General features: G+C 30.4%; 8 protein-coding genes across 8 annotated transcripts; 7 read left to right on the forward strand and 1 right to left on the reverse strand. All coding sequences in view use genetic code 12, as the record gives it.

The window, feature by feature from the left end:
- The first annotated feature begins 438 nt into the window (after positions 1 to 438).
- DFJ63DRAFT_316591 (uncharacterized protein) lies at positions 439 to 1,482 on the forward strand. Its single transcript, XM_064906709.1, has one exon. It carries the CDS (start codon positions 631 to 633, stop codon positions 1,321 to 1,323), a length of 693 nt encoding a protein of 230 aa, XP_064764653.1. The 5' UTR covers positions 439 to 630; the 3' UTR covers positions 1,324 to 1,482.
- Positions 1,483 to 1,722: 240 nt separating this feature from the next.
- On the forward strand, positions 1,723 to 3,847 carry HGT5 (Hgt5p). Its single transcript, XM_064903937.1, has one exon. It carries the CDS (start codon positions 1,830 to 1,832, stop codon positions 3,798 to 3,800), a length of 1,971 nt encoding a protein of 656 aa, XP_064764654.1. The 5' UTR covers positions 1,723 to 1,829; the 3' UTR covers positions 3,801 to 3,847.
- Positions 3,848 to 3,894: 47 nt separating this feature from the next.
- Positions 3,895 to 5,565, reverse strand: DFJ63DRAFT_332808 (uncharacterized protein; the record flags this gene model as incomplete). Its single annotated transcript, XM_064907744.1, has 1 exon — positions 3,895 to 5,565. One exon carries the CDS (start codon positions 5,563 to 5,565, stop codon positions 3,895 to 3,897), a length of 1,671 nt encoding a protein of 556 aa, XP_064764655.1.
- Positions 5,566 to 7,470: 1,905 nt separating this feature from the next.
- On the forward strand, positions 7,471 to 9,552 carry DFJ63DRAFT_20500 (uncharacterized protein). Its single transcript, XM_064903960.1, has one exon. It carries the CDS (start codon positions 7,707 to 7,709, stop codon positions 9,234 to 9,236), a length of 1,530 nt encoding a protein of 509 aa, XP_064764656.1. The 5' UTR covers positions 7,471 to 7,706; the 3' UTR covers positions 9,237 to 9,552.
- Positions 9,553 to 9,970: 418 nt separating this feature from the next.
- Positions 9,971 to 10,954, forward strand: RPL8B (60S ribosomal protein eL8). The gene has a single exon (XM_064906710.1). It carries the CDS (start codon positions 10,027 to 10,029, stop codon positions 10,804 to 10,806), a length of 780 nt encoding a protein of 259 aa, XP_064764657.1. The 5' UTR covers positions 9,971 to 10,026; the 3' UTR covers positions 10,807 to 10,954.
- A 200-nt stretch (positions 10,955 to 11,154) lies between these two features.
- DFJ63DRAFT_316595 (ubiquinol--cytochrome-c reductase subunit 6) lies at positions 11,155 to 12,328 on the forward strand. The gene is made up of 2 exons (XM_064906711.1): positions 11,155 to 11,346; positions 11,520 to 12,328. The coding sequence occupies exons 1-2, from the start codon at positions 11,290 to 11,292 to the stop codon at positions 11,853 to 11,855; spliced, it is 393 nt and encodes a 130-aa protein (XP_064764658.1). The 5' UTR covers positions 11,155 to 11,289; the 3' UTR covers positions 11,856 to 12,328.
- Positions 12,329 to 13,385: 1,057 nt separating this feature from the next.
- Positions 13,386 to 14,509, forward strand: SBP1 (Sbp1p; the record flags this gene model as incomplete). Its single annotated transcript, XM_064907745.1, has 2 exons — positions 13,386 to 13,507; positions 13,747 to 14,509. 2 exons carry the CDS (start codon positions 13,386 to 13,388, stop codon positions 14,507 to 14,509), a joined length of 885 nt encoding a protein of 294 aa, XP_064764659.1.
- A 310-nt stretch (positions 14,510 to 14,819) lies between these two features.
- DFJ63DRAFT_301454 (60S large subunit ribosomal protein L2A) lies at positions 14,820 to 16,072 on the forward strand (the record flags this gene model as incomplete). The annotated part of the gene is made up of 2 exons (XM_064905446.1): positions 14,820 to 15,024; positions 15,312 to 16,072. Exons 1-2 carry the CDS (start codon positions 15,021 to 15,023, stop codon positions 16,070 to 16,072), a joined length of 765 nt encoding a protein of 254 aa, XP_064764660.1. The 5' UTR covers positions 14,820 to 15,020.
- Positions 16,073 to 16,876: the final 804 nt, after the last annotated feature.

The raw sequence follows: 16,876 nt of genomic DNA on the forward strand, positions 1-16,876 counted from the left end.
ACTGATTTCTTAATTAGGCAAGTCCCCATTTCAGACAGCGACGCACACAAAAAAAAAATAATAACAGAAATAGGGAAAGTCCAAATTTTTCACTATTTTTATAAAATCAACTTTCAACTTTCAATTTCATTTAAATTCTTTGCTATAGACCCTACCCTTCTTTCGTTGTTTTCCTTCATTCATTAAGTTCAACTCTATATCTCAACTATGGATATTGTCAATTCTAAATTGGTCAAGTTTGGGTTACCAAACTTTGATGCCTGGCATTTACCAACTTTAGATACCCCTATACCTGAATCACCTTTTGGTAATGCATTTTTAACTTCGATTTTCGATGCTTCCATGAACGTCATGACTCCTTTAACTATTGCTATAGTTTACTTCTCATCCGTTCATTTCATTAATCCAATCATTGTTAATCGTCAAATTAGAAAAGCTAATCAAAATCAAAATCAAAATCAAAATCAAAATCAAAATCAAAATCATGAAAAGAAAACGGGGTCAAAACCTACTTCAAATTCAAGATTACCAGCTGCTCCATATTGTATTGCTAAATCATCGTTATTTAAAATCTTTGTGTTTTTACATAATGTTTTCTTATGTGTTTATTCAGTTTGGACTTTTATTGGTATGACTTCATCAATTGTCAGTAATATGGAATTATTTAAAGGTCAAATCTTACCAAATTTTGTAGAATCACTTAATAGTCTTAATTCTTCCACTATAAATTTTAAAAATTTAAATTTTGAAATTTTTTTCCAATCTATTTGTGATTCAAATCAAGGTATCTTTTCTAAATTAGTGATTGATAAAGTTGGTCAACATAATTTAGAAATCTTTGGTTGGTGGTTTTATATTTCAAAATTTTATGAAGTTTTAGATACTATCATTATTCTTTTAAAGGGAAGACCATCATCTTTATTACAAAGTTATCATCATTCTGGTGCTATGATGTGTATGTGGGCAGGTATTAGATTCCAATCTCCACCTATTTGGATCTTTGTCGTGTTTAATTCTTTCATTCATTCTTTAATGTATTTTTACTTTTCATTAAGTTGTTTACATATTAGAGTTCCAATTCTCTTTAAAAGAATGTTAACTTCATTACAAATCACTCAATTCGTAGTGGGTGGATCCATTGCCATCTTACACGCTTTCATTTGGATTGTGGATACTTCTGATAATGAAAATTTAAAAATTATAAGTTGTATAAATACTCCTGATCAAGCTTTACCAATTTTAATCAACGTGGCTTATTTAACTCCTTTAACAGGATTATTCGCTGCTTTTTATATCGATAGTTATTTGAAACGTTCCAAATAGATAGATTGTTAGATAAAGTTTCATTAATATGTTATCTGCTGTTTGTTTATTTGTTTTCATTTTTTACTATTATTACAATATTTATCTATAAAATAATTTATTCTGTGTATAGACATTAATATTTATTCATTAATTTATGAAGAAAAGGAAATCAAAAATAAATATATATTCTTAAGTTTATTAAATCTAGTTTGTACTTGTACCTAGTTTGAACCAAATTAGCAACCAATATTAGATAATTGCAAAAAAAAAAAAGAAGCTTTGATTTGTGGTATGTAAAGATTGTCGGCATAGATCTTTTTTTTAATTGTCCCCCCCACTGATTACGTCATATAATCAGATAATTAAATCAGACAAAAATAAATGCGACAAAAAAAAAATCAGACACAAAAGATATAAAATACAATCCAAGCCCAGACAGACAGTTAAACAAAGGCACAGTTATAAAGTTATAACCATTATCAATTTATAAGCTATTAGGTCTTTACAGATATGATAATATCATAATGACAGATCATAATAACAAGGTGAATAGTAAACATGATGAGGATCCATTCTCTGACGAGAATAACTTACTTTTCAATCGAGATTCTCATGTGACACCATTGATTACAACCAATACCATTCATGATACAACCACTCCTGCAACTTTGATTCCAAAGATTGTTATTCAGGATATGGCTAGACCGTCTTCAGAAAAGCGAGAGATGACATATGATGATGAAGAAGAGGGAGACGGGGATGACGATGAAGATGATGATTTGTATGATCCTATAAAATTCAATACTTCACAGCAACATTCCCATTCATCCACTTTACTTGGTTCATCATCTACTTCAAGTACTGAATTCATGGATGATTTTGGTAATTCATACAGTCATATCAACTTCCATACCAAACAATACACGTCAAACTTGAAATTTAAAGGAACATTTCTCGTTTATTTCACATCAGCATTCGTTTCTTTATTTGTATCATTATTCGGATATGAACAAGGAGTATGTTCTGGTATTCTTACCTTTCGAACTTTCAATCATTATTTCGATTATCCCTCTAAATCAGAAATAGGTCTTGTTATTTCAATCTTAGAAATTGGGGCTATGATATCTTCTTTGTTAGTGGCTAAAATGTCTGATATGATTGGAAGGAAGAGAACCGTTTTAGTGGGGACATTTATTTTCATAATTGGTGGGATATTGCAATCATTCGCTCCTAATTTATGGGTATTTGGAGTGGGAAGAGTATTTTCAGGATTTGGAGTTGGGATCTTATCTACTATTGTCCCATCCTATCAATGTGAAATTAGTCCAAGTGAAGAAAGAGGCAAATTAGTATGTGTGGAATTCACGGGTAATATTGTGGGGTATTGTCTTTCAGTTTGGGTGGATTATTTTAGTTATTTCATTCAACCTTCTAATCCTGAAGAATCTAAATTCTGGTCAAATGTAAGTTGGAGATTACCTTTATTCATTCAAGTCTTGATTGCTATTATATTATTAATCGGAGGTTTTTTCATTGTTGAATCTCCAAGATGGTTATTGGATGTAGATCAAGATCAACAAGGTTTGAATGTATTAGCCTTATTATATGATTCTCATCCCGATGATGATAAACCTCAAAAGGAATTCTTCATGATCAAAAATTCCATCTTACAAGAACGTATCTTAATTCCTAAATCAGAAAGAAGTTGGAAAAATATGTTTAAAAATTATAGATCTCGTATCTTCATTGGATGTTCTGCGTTAGGATTTGCTCAATTAAATGGGATTAATATTATTTCATATTATGCCCCATTAGTATTTGAAGAAGCTGGATTTAATGATTCTTACGCGTTATTAATGACAGGTATAAATGGGATAATCTATCTTTTAAGTACGATTCCACCTTGGTTTATCGTGGATAAATGGGGAAGAAAACCGATCTTAATCAGTGGTGGACTTTCAATGGGGATTTGTCTTTCATTAGTATCGTTAATCATGTGGTTAAATAAATCATATACTCCTACTATGGTGGCGGTATTGGTTATAATTTATAATGCATCATTTGGATATAGTTGGGGACCGATTGGATTTTTAATCCCCCCTGAAGTTTATCCATTGGCGATTAGAGCTAAAGGGGTATCATTAAGTGTGGCGACTAATTGGTTAGCGAATTATATTGTGGGACAATTAACTCCTATTTTACAAGAACAAATTGGGTGGAAAATGTATTTATTACCGGCTTCAAGTTGTATTATAAGTATCTTTGTGGTTATTTGGTTTTATCCTGAGACTAAAGGAGTTGAATTGGAAGATATTGATCAATTGTTTGTTGAATTTTATGGTGGATCTATAAAAGCAACTGATACTACTCGATATGAACCTGTATTTGATGCTCAACAAGAAGCAAGAGATGGAGGAGGAGATGATGATTTCGAATTAGATGAATTTGATTATGATAACGATAACGAACCATTACAGACTAGAAGAATGTTATAGATTAAGTGTATTAATTAAAAATTATTCCAGACCTACCAATAAATAAAATAAAATAAAATAAATAAAAAAATATAAAAACAATGACGGATTAATTTTATAAATCCGAATCAAACTCAATGATATAAGTTTCTTGAGAATCATAATATCTCTTTTTAATATGTCTTCCGAATCTCCATTCGATTTGATCATATAATAAATCATACGATCCACCCTCGACACTATGCACGTAGAATGAAAATACATAACTCAGGATTTCAAGATGTTGTAAATTCGATTTCCCTCTTTGATCATTCTTACCATTATTAAAGAATTTAACCGCATTAGTATCGAAGATCTTTAAATGGGTTAAATGTTCATGATTATATATTTCGGGTGTGACGCAAAACATTGATACACATGATGTGAATTGGAAGTATTCTAATTTAGGAGGGAAGACCACTTCAGGAACAAGATCAATCATGGATACGAGATTGAAATTTAATTTGGTTAATTTGGGGAAGGCTGATTTCTTGGTGAATATAGGCCATTTCCATGGAGTTTGGAATGAATAATAACATTCAATGATATTTAATTCGATAAGGTTTGGAGGAGGTAATTCACATTTGGTGAATGATGATACATCTCTTCTATTGAACGTTAAAGACTCTAATCCCGTGAATAAATGCCAATCAACAGAAACTTCTTCATATGTTAAATAAGAATTAACTAATTCAAGGACTTTTAAATTTTGAAATAATGCACTTCCAATGGGTAATTTTAAAAACACAGTTCTATCGACAATTCCACAGGTTAAAGTATGTAAATTAGGCGGGAAATCAATAATATCATCTTCCATAACGGTACCAAAACTTAATGATTCAACTTTTTGAGGTAAAGTTTGAATGGTAGGTAAAGTTACTGTTCCACATCCGAAATCGGCAGTTTGTAAATCATGAGGCCAAATCGTAACTTCAGGAACGGTATCATGAGGCAGACTGACTTTAACTGATTGTAATAATGGTGGCCATTCATTTTCATCAGATACTATAAAGGGGAAACTATTATTACCGTATTGAGATATGATTTCTAAATTGATTAAGGTGGATGGAAGAGTGGTGACCGGATAAGTATTATGTAAATAAGGAGGAATGAAAATAGTTAAATTGGTTAAGTTTGGTATGATTGATGAATTAATATTGGGGGACCATATCGTAGTTAAAGTTTCTAATGTAGGGGGTAATTTATAATCACATAAACTGAATGAATCAAAATCATGTTTTAAAGTTTTTAATTGGGAGTTATAAAATATATTGGATTCAGTATTTGTAGGTGTTGTACCTGATAATTTAAATGATAAACCTTTGATTCCTTTAATCTGACATAATGATGATAAATCTTCAAATGTGATTTCATTTGGATGCAAATCATCCTTACAATTAAAATAGATCTCATTACATTGAAATACGGTTGATGGTAATTTTAAAATATCAATATCATTAAGAAATACCCGTCTTGGAATGAAATATTTCAAAAATCGTCTTAATAAAATCTCATTAGTTTGAGGATTAGTAGAACTTGTGAATGGTGTATCGTTAGCATATGTGATGGTGGTATTACTATAATGAGCGAGTAAACTAGATTGAATGGCAGGTAGATCAATTAACCATAATATGACATATTCCATAGGTAGATATTGATTAATTTCTAGGATTAGATCAGGACATAGTTGGGGGAAATAATCATGAAGGAAACGGATGGTATAATCATGGTTATACATTGATCCCATGATATTGTATTGGTTTGTCTATAATCTATAAGGTTTGAAGATGGGAGAAAGAGAAAGAGAAAGAGTATGATTATATTTTGCAATGGAATGGTTAAGATTTAAATCTATAAATTTTAATTTGTGTCAGTATCGTAAACCGTAATCATTTGATAGCCATCTCTGCCATACGTAATTAATACGTAGTAAGGGAGGGGAGTAACAGATCATATGATAGAAAAAAGAAAAGACTGTGAGAAGAATAAAGTTGTTATCTCATGACGATAAAGACAGGGATGGAGTAGATGATGATGATGACAACGATGAATGATTATAACCATCTAATATCATTACATAACCATTTAACGTTAGACTATGTTATCAACTGACCTATTCATGATGATGGTGAGTGGTATAATTACAAGTTACATATTTTTTCTTTTCATAGTGCTACCTAACTGATAAGTAAATAAAGTAACGATCAATTATATAGTAGAGAATTTCAGTACCCATAAAGTTAATCCATTCATTCCAAGTTTATCCGAAGTCAGGCTATACCTTTCTTTTCAAATTTTATAGAACACATGTTTTACAGTTGTGGAAATGTAACAACAACTAACAAGATGATAACTACGTATTTATATAAATAATAGTGGCAGTGAGTGAGTAAGTGATGGGTTGCATTTATTTTTATTTATCTGGATCTTCTTATCTGCAGTACGCTGATAAGTCTTAAATAGGAAGTTGTTATCGGTGCATACGGATGTCGTCCTTTTGAATTGTTCCCATTTTTATTTATTTATTTCTTTTTAATTCGTGGCTTGAAAGATTCACTTTAAAAAGTACAGATTCACTTTCACTTAAGACAAATAACTCCCTCCACCAAACAATATAATTTTTCTTAATTATTTTTCTTACTTACAGACAGACAGACATTTCTTGGGATTTTTTCAGTTTGAGAGATTTTAAATTTTTATTATTTTTTTTGGTCGCATAAAAAGATTGTATTTGGTGCATCCTGCATACAAGCGCATTCAAATATACCCAAAATGAATTAAATCAACGCATAAACCATAGAACAGCACTAACAAAAAAAAAAAAGAAACAAAGAAAGAAAGAAACCACAAATGAATTCTGGTACAAATAAAATTTCTCAACGGTTATTGAAGGAATAAATAGGAGACCTGCATGGAAATCTTTAAGAACAAAGTGCCCACAAATAAAACGACTGTAAAAGGAACAAATGGTAAGTAAAAATAGAAAAATGCCGTTACCATTAACTTTTAAAAGCCTTGATATATCAATCAATCGCCGCTAGTTAAAAGCTTTGAGGTAATTAACCAAACAATATATGTAATACTTCATAGGTACTTCGCCTAACCTAATTCAAATTGGCTAATAAAAATATTTTAATATGTACAAACCAAAAATCATCAAATAATAATTTTAAACAGTTAATGGGAATTAACAGAGAGAGGAGAGGAGTAAGGAGGAAGTGAAGTGGTGGTGGAGGGAGTGAGGCAGAAAAAGAAGGAGAGAAAACAAAAGAAAAGAAAAGACGAGACGAGAAAAAATCGAAAGGAAATAATTTCCTCATTCGTAAAAATGTCGTACCACTTCAAAAATTTCAATGACACAAAGCGGTTAATGTATAGAGAAAGATTCTCTTGTATACAGTCCGCGGAATCTAGCATCTTTTCTGTTAAAAGGAGAATGAATTTGGTTACATTACATCCTTTGAATGGAATGGCATTTCATCATCTATTTCAATTAGACGATAATTTTAGAGTTCTGTAAAATTTATAAAACTAACTAAATTGAACTATAATTATATAAATATTAAATGATACCTTGAAATAATAGTTGAGTTCTTACGTGTTATCTTGATTTAGTTGTATATATTTATATATATATATATCGTATCTAATCACATTTTTTATCGTTTGTCACCACTTCAACTGACTCACTCAATCAAACCCCACCCCACTCCCCTTAACAATTTACCTTACACTACTTATTTTCACATCTATTATCTGAGATCTATTTTAGTCCCATTTATAGAAATCTCCTTAAAATCAAATATCTATCTATTCCAGTTTATTTATCTATATATTATACCCCCCATTATCTATTCATTACAGTCAGTTAGTAGTCATAACCCAACTATGGCAATCAATATAGACCATCCTCAAGTGGCTTACTCCGGAACAAGTCCCATATCAATATCAACCATATTAACTCCCATAACTACCAATACCCATAAAAAGAAAAGGAAACAATCAATATCATCCCCTTTATTAATCAAATCTTCTAAATCTTTAAAACAATCTATTAGTATTGGAAGTATCAAATCAGATTTATATAATCAAAGATTGAATACTTATAAGAATCATCCCCTTATAAATGATCATCAACAAGAGAAATACTTTTATGAAGATGAATTAGATGATACATCTTTTGAAGAAGAGGAGGAAGAAGAAGATGATGATGATGAGGATGATGAAGATGACGTGGATGAAGTTACATTCTCATACTCCGATGATTATTCCTTAAGTTCATATTCAACTCATAAACATACCATCTTATCTAAATCTCCTTCCATTCAATCAATATCATCATCATCAAATTATTCCAGTTCAATAAATCTTAATAATATATTCACTACTACTACCACCACCACCGTATCTCCTTCTTATATAAATACTACATCTCAAGTTATGAAATCTTTACCATCAACCGATTCATTAACTAAATTATTACAAGATTCAAAACCAAGAACTATCCCTGATCAAATTGATGAATCTATTGAATTTGTATCCAAGAATGATACAAATTCTGATAATACTAAATCAGTGGTATTTTCAAATTTAACTAAATCAATTAAGAAAAATTGGAGATTACTTAAGAATAATCCTATATTTTTCCTTAAAGAATCTCCAAGATTAACCGATGATATCTTACCTAGTGAAAATGTCAAGACATCCACCATCCCAGATGAACCACAAGAATTAATTACTTTCAATAAGGAAGAAACTCATCATAATAACGATCTTATTAAGATTCCTTCGAGTAAATCATTCAAGAATAGAGATCATCGGATTAATTCAACATTTTTAAGATTATACGCTATGGATTATAATGCAAGAGCCATCACTAAGACTTTAATTAATCAACCATTATCGAATAATACGAATGATTTAAATGTTTTCGATGATGATGATGGGATTGATCAATATATTAATGATAATCTTATTGAATTCCATCAAAAATATAATCTTTATCGAATTTCAAATATTTCCAGAGATAAATTATGGAAAAGTGTCATATTGGCTCCAAGATTAGATAATTCTCCCTTAAATCATATTAATTGTGATGATTATGTTTATGTTGGTGATGAAGAAATCACCGAAGAAAAGGATGAAGAAAAATCTTCTGAATCATCTGAAGTTGATCAACGTCCTGTCATTTCAAGATCTTATAGTTTAACTAGAAAGCAAGGGAATTATTTACCATGGACAACTACTTCCAAAACTTTAAATCCGGTAAGATCAATCAAACCAGCAGGTATTCTTAATAATTCATGTAAATTAAATCATGGATTATCACCTACATCAGGATTTACAAAGGCTCAATTCACTGTTAAAGGATGGTGTAATCCAAGATGGATTGATACTTCTAATGAAATTGAAACTTAAACTAACTACTATTTATGATTACTTTTTTTTATTTTTATTTTGCTTTGTTGTGGTTCATTCTTAGAGAAGGGGCTGTCTTTGCTTCTTACTTCTCTTTATTCTTCTTCTTTCTTTTGGGGTTTTATTATTATTATTATTATTATTATTTATGTATTTTTATGGGAAAAGACACGGTTAAACAGGTTATTGTCTTTTTATTTTTATTTTTATTGTTTATAGAATAATGAACTCTATAACAAAGCAAGATTATCAAAGGTTTTCAATAGGTTAGATTAAAATTATATAGTTTAGATTATATAGTTAATAATATGTATATTCATCATTAACTGGCATTATTTTAACCTAATTAGTTGACATACGTTTGAAACCTACATTTGAGACATACATGAGCATAAAGTCGTAGTTATAGAAACGTTACGTTAATTGCAGCCATAAAAAACATCTAACGGCATTTATACATACATAAAAGGATAATGATACCAATTTAGGAACTATACCGAATTTCACTTCCATACCTCCAAAACCTCCAAACCTCAATAAATCTCAAACCCCGATGAACGAAAAAATATGTGAGAAAAACCAGTCACATTACTCACGTGCTAGGCACGCGTCCAAAATTAACTATGTCCAGTCACATGACACATAGTTAAGGACAGAAATATGAGCGCACAATACAAAACAGTGAGGGTGATGGAACCAAAACGGTATAGTGAAGAAAAAAATATAATAAAAAAAAATTTCAGTATACCATTTTAAAGGTCTTTAGTATCAACCAACACTTATATCAAAGATGGCTCCAAAAGGTAAGAAAGTTGCTCCAGCTCCATTAGCTGCCAAGACCTCCAAGTCTACCACTGTCAAGAACCCATTAACTGATTCTACTCCAAAGAACTTCGGTATTGGTCAATCTGTTCAACCAAAAAGAAATTTATCCAGATTTGTTAAATGGCCAGAATATGTTAGATTACAAAGACAAAAGAAGATCTTATCATTAAGATTAAAAGTTCCACCGGCTATTTCTCAATTCCAACAAACTTTAGATAAAAACACTGCTTCTCAAGCTTTCAAATTATTCAACAAATATAGACCAGAAACTTCTGCTGAAAAGAAAGAAAGATTAACTAAAGAAGCTGCTGCTATTGCTGAAGGTAAATCTGCCAAAGATGTTTCTCCAAAACCAGTTGTTGTCAAATATGGTTTAAACCATGTTGTTTCATTAATTGAAAACAAGAAAGTTAAATTAGTTTTAATTGCCAATGATGTTGATCCAATTGAATTAGTTGTCTTTTTACCAGCTTTATGTAAGAAATTAGGTGTTCCATACGCCATTGTGAAAGGTAAGGCTAGATTAGGTACTTTAGTTCATCAAAAAACTGCTGCTGTTGTTGCTTTAACTGAAGTTGAATCTGCTGATGAAGCTGAATTAGCTAAATTAGTTTCAACCATTGATGCTAACTTCATTGAAAAATACGAAGATAACAGAAGACATTGGGGTGGTGGTATTCTTGGTGCTAAATCTACTGCTAAAGCTATTAAAAGAGCTAAAATTGCTGCTACTCCAACCAATTAAATTTGAAAGTATATCATTTTAAATTCCTTATGGGGATTATCATTGTTAAATACACTTTCAGTTTAATTAGTTGTACCTTTTATATGTATATCATAAATCAAACAGATATAAATAATAAATAAATAAATCATATTTCGTTTTGACTAGACTTGTGTTATTGTAAATTATTAGTTATACTATATATATATCTATGTAACTAATTCATTTTGATATAAAATCATTCACGTGCTAGATCATCTGATCCGCATCACATGATCAATTAATTTCCAGCCAATAAAACATTTGATTTTTCATTTATATGTCAGAACATCCACACTGCAATAGGTTACAGTTTATTATAGGGTAAACAACTCGAATGGAAAACAGCGAAAAAAAAAAAAACTAATAGAAAGTTAATGAAGTTAAAATTGATATATTTGAATTGAAAAAGAATTGTATTGTTTTCTTTAACAACAACAACCCCGTATCCATTTCCTATATACCATGTCATTCTTAAGAGATTTAATAGAAGCTGTTGTTCCAGCTGCTTATGCTGAAGAAGTAAGTTATTACTAAAATAAAGGACATCCTTGTAATGAGGATTGTTGAAATGAAGACAGACCACTATGAACATTTTGATTGATTATGGTCTTATGGACTATGATTGATTCAAATGACAGTGGTCAATTCGTTATAATGATGAAACATTTGTACTAACATTAAGTTTAATTTAGCCTGAAGAAGAACCAGTTGAAGAAACCGAAGAAGCTGAAGAAGAACCAGAAGCTGAAGCTGCTGGTGGTGATGATGATGAAGAAGAAGAAGACGATGAAGATGAAGATGAAGTTGAAGATCCATTGGTTGCTTTATCAGAAGAGTGTAAGAATTCAGAAGCTTGTAAGAAATATGTTCATCATTTTGATGAATGTATTGAAAGAGTTACTAAAGAACTGGAAGAAGAAGGATATGCTGAAAAGCATTATAAAGAAGATTGTGTTGAAGAATTCTTTCATCTTCAACATTGTGTCAATGATTGTGTTGCTCCAAGATTATTCAACAAATTGAAATAGATAAGTCATATATCAATCAAATTAAATCAACTGCACACAACAATACATATAACATTAACTTTCTCCATTTATTATTATTACTATTATCATTATCATTATCATTAAATTCATTCAATTTATCATTTTAGAAAATTGCTTGTTGTTTAGTCTTCTTCTTCTTCTTCTCCTTCTTTTCAAGTATCCCTTTATTTTTATTCCGTTTTATTGCATTTTAAAAATTTACCAAATTCAAATCTCACAATCGAATGAGATATTCAATCGATTGATCAAATCAAATACTTCCATCCATCAATCACCAATCATGAATCTATACTCCAATTTTGATACGATTATAAAGAATTGAAATATATTCATGAATCATTCATCTACCTACCAACCATCCAAACTATAATTATTACAATAGTCCATATTTATCAATAAATATATATATGGTCATATATGAAAATATATAAAAAATTTATTCTTCCTATAACATTAGTGAGAGTGTAGATCCTCGATTATGATAGACTGTAGTAGTATCTATGAAGATTAATTGTAGTAATATTTATAGATGGTATGATTGTATTGTAGACATACTTTGATATGAATGCATTATAGTATATTTAAACAATGTTAAGATCATACAGCAATTGTTTAAATCATATTCATGATCTCTAACATATGATCTAATCGATGCTGATCAATAATCAAACCATAATATAACAATATAACTAATTAGTATAGCTATAATACGACTTACCGAATTAGGAAAGTCACGTGAAAATCTATAATTCGGTTTGTCGGTCCACTGTTTTGTTCGATCGAGGAAATATTAAGGAGAGAGAAAATTAATTATGGGTGGCAATTTGAACTATTATTATTAACACGTAAATCAATTAGGGAAGGGAACATACAACGTACAGTAAAATTAGATATATAATAGTCGTAATTGAATGGACAGTACGACCCAACGTGTACTTGGTTCTAGTACCAAAGTAACCTCCTTACACTGTAGACAACCAGGTTAAGGGTGCTATGGTTTGTAGATTTATAGTCAGGAGAGAGACAGTTTTAAAATGTCACGCTTACCAAAAAAAAGTTGAACGATCTTTTTTTTCAGTGTGAAAGAGAGAAGTTGAACAAACGACCAAATAGTAAAAATTTCCACATTTTTCTATTTCACTTCTCCTTTCTTTCTTTCTGCTTTCTTGTATTATCTATAATTAACTAGAACAATTAATCAATCCCAAAGTCAATCATTGTCATCACTCTTGTGCTATCTGATTGAGGAAATAATTAATTTGGAAACCCATTGAATTGAATTGAATTGAATTGAAATTAAATTGAAATTAAAAGGAGTGAAATAAAATAAGTGAACTTATCCCATTTTTGAATCCATCCTAAGAAATCAACAACCACATACGTTATATCATCATATACGAACGACCTGAAGATCATTTTAACTTAATTATCATCATCCCCATCGTTCTATCATCTATCAATTGTATTTTAAAACAGAAATAATAATCTTAACTAACATTATCCCCAATCATGTCTACTGAAGAATCAATTAAAGTGGTTAAACCTATCATTGAAGATAGAATCTATGTCAGTAATGTCGACTTCAAAGCAACTGAAGATGAATTAAAAGAATTATTCGAAGGTTTAAAAGTGTATGTATAATCTAACTACCCAATTTTAACTAAAAATGGTTAATTATAGTCTGATATTATATATGGTGTGTGTGTGTTGCGGTATGGATGGTTTTTATGAGGGGTGGAGTTCCTATTTTGGGTCTCCACTCTGAATTTATATTTCTCCACATTTACAAATCAAGTGAACAGTTACCCATCCACCCACGTAATATCATTAAGACTGATAAATAAGGGATAATACTAACAAACAATTATAGTACTGAAGTTCAAATTCCATTTAAAGAAACTAAACGTGGTGAAAGAACTTTTAAAAGACATTTAGGATTTGCATTTGTTCAATTTGAATCAAAGGATGAAGCTGATAAAGCAATTGAAGAATATAATGGTAAGAAATTTCAAAGAAGAAATATTTTTATTAAAAAAGCAGTTCCACCTCCAACTGAAGAAGAAAAAAAGGAAAGAATAGAAATTTATAAAGCTAAAAAGGAAGAAAAGAAAAAAGCTGATAAAGAAAAAGCTGAAGCTGCTGCTGCAACTGCTAAAACTGCAACTCCAGCTAAGGAAAGACCAGTTAAAAAAGTTAAAGATTCAACTACTAATGGAGAAGAAAAAGTTCCAGAAGGTAAAGCATCAACAGACACTATTTTTATTACAAATTTAGATTATAAAGTTAATGTTAAAACTTTAAATAATCTTTTTAAAGATTTAAAACCAAAATGGATTCATGTTCCAACTAGAAAAATCCCTCTTCATATTTTAAAAAAAGGTACTAATCAAAGACCTTTTAATAAAGGTATTGCATTTGTTAAATTTTCTAGTGAAGAAGTTCAAAAGAAAGCTGTGGAAGAATTTAATGGTCAAGAAATTAATGGTCGTGAAATCATTGTTGATATTGCCATTGATGCTAGAATTCCAAAAGATGATGAAGTAGTTGCTGCCAATGGTGGTGATGCTGCTGATGCTGAAGAAGAGGAAGCACCTGTTGTTGAAGAAGAAGAAAAGAAAGAAGAATCAACCTAAGTTATTCTTTAAACTATCTTTTTACTGTGTTTTTATGTAATAATATAACTAATCATAGTTGTTTGTTTGTTTGTTATTATAATCACCTTTTGTTTTTCTTAATGGTATTATTACAAAAACGTCTATTCCCTTTTTATTTTATTATTTAGCCCCAAAAAATAATCCCCTCCAAAATGCCAAAGTTTAAGTAACAAAAAATGGGATATGGATAAAAGTGGAGTTCTTAATTGAATCTTCATTTTGTAATCCATCCTCGTTTTACTTTTTATTCTATTTATACTTTATCCAAATTTAAATAAATGATTTATTAATGATGATTGTTAACAATCTTCCTATATAACTTGTAAATTATAACGTTGTACAGATGCATGGTGGTAAATTTATGTAGTGCGACCAAAGCAACAATGAATCAGATGAGAGATGGGAATCGTGAAAAAAAAAAATAAGAGTGAAAAATCATTACTTGAATCAGAATTGATGTTTATTTATCATTGAATAATAATATACAAACATGGGTATGTAATCGTGGGAATGAAATATAATGGAAGATCCTGGTTGATTGATGTGGTTTATTGTCGATTTTCAATTGGTGTATTTATGGTAGGTATAAGTACATTAACGAATAACGAGATCAATGTAAGAACGAGATATATTTACTTTTATCATCGATGAATCAAAACTAGCTCGGGCTGACATTTATAGCAAATCAATTAAAATCATCATTACTCTAAACCACAATCAGTCTTCATTATCACAATACAAGACTCAAAACAAAATACTAACAAATTAATCTTCATTATAGGTAGAGTTATTCGTAATCAAAGAAAAGGGGCAGGATCAATCTTCACTTCTCATACCAGATTAAGAAAAGGGGCTGCTAAATTAAGAACCTTGGATTTCGCCGAAAGACATGGATACATTAGAGGGGTTGTAAAACAAATCTTACATGATCCAGGTAGAGGTGCACCATTAGCTAAAATTGTATTTAGAGATCCTTACAAGTATAAATTAAGAGAAGAAACTTTCATTGCTAATGAAGGGGTTTATACTGGTCAATTCATTTATGCTGGGAAGAAAGCTTCTTTAAATGTAGGTAATATCTTACCATTAGGTGCTTGTCCTGAAGGTACTATTGTTTCCAATGTGGAAGAAAAAGTTGGTGATAGAGGTGCTTTAGGGAGAACTTCTGGTAATTATGTGGTCATCATTGGTCATAATGCTGATGAAGGTAAAACTAGAGTTAAATTACCTTCAGGTGCTAAAAAAGTGATTTCATCTGATGCCAGAGGAGTTATTGGTGTGGTTGCTGGTGGTGGTAGAACTGATAAACCATTATTAAAAGCTGGTAGAGCATTCCATAAATATAGAGTTAAAAGAAACTCATGGCCAAAAACTAGAGGTGTTGCTATGAATCCAGTTGATCATCCTCATGGTGGTGGTAATCATCAACATATTGGTAAAGCTTCTACTATTTCTAGAGGGGCAGTTGCTGGTCAAAAGGCAGGTTTGATTGCTGCTAGAAGAACTGGTTTATTAAGAGGTACTCAAAAAACCCAAGATTAGTTAGTCATCATATTCGTCATTGTAAATTCCATTTATACATAGATTTCTTTAATAAGAATCTTATTGTGCATTATTTAATATATTAGTTAAACCTAAGACTTTTCTTTGAAATGTAGATCTTTATCGGGGTTAGAAGTATATTTGTGATTGTGAATGTGGTTGCGAAATTAGCCTTTGCTTAGAAGAAATGGAGAGGGGAATAAAATCTGACAAACGGTTGGTGGGCTTACTTATATTCCTCTCGTATATTCTGAAGTTTTGTGATCTGAGTGTATTAGTCATAATTGCATGAATTGATTATAATTGATTTCATGTTTGGACAGTTATAAAACTGATTGGTATAGTCGATACACATGTGGCTCAATTAGTCATTATTTACGACCATCGCAACCAAGAAAAAAAAACGACCACAGAAGTTTAAAGATTTTGACTAATAATATAACTATAGTGATAGAGTTATTGATATATAGACTAGCTTAAGATTGAATTAAGATTGACCGATCGGTTAAATCGCTTAATGACTATACTAAATAGTTAAAGAAACTGATCAAAGCGATGAGAGAGATTAAAATTGATATTGATTATCGTACCGTGAAATACCGTACCTACGGCTAAATCTGAACTAACATATATAAATTGTAAATAAAACTGAGTAATATAAGGTGAAATAAGTAAATAATGTGTGCCCCCCTCTCTTGACATGTCCGCCCCATCTCTCCTCCTCAGGCTAATATCAGAAATTATTTTATGGTACATGAATCAAGCTAATCAGTTACATTGTAAACTATGTCCCATTACGGAAAC

This window comes from Scheffersomyces coipomensis, assembly GCF_036884675.1.
Source record: "Scheffersomyces coipomensis strain NRRL Y-17651 chromosome Unknown DFJ63scaffold_1, whole genome shotgun sequence".
Taxonomy (NCBI): Eukaryota; Fungi; Ascomycota; class Pichiomycetes; order Serinales; family Debaryomycetaceae; genus Scheffersomyces; species Scheffersomyces coipomensis.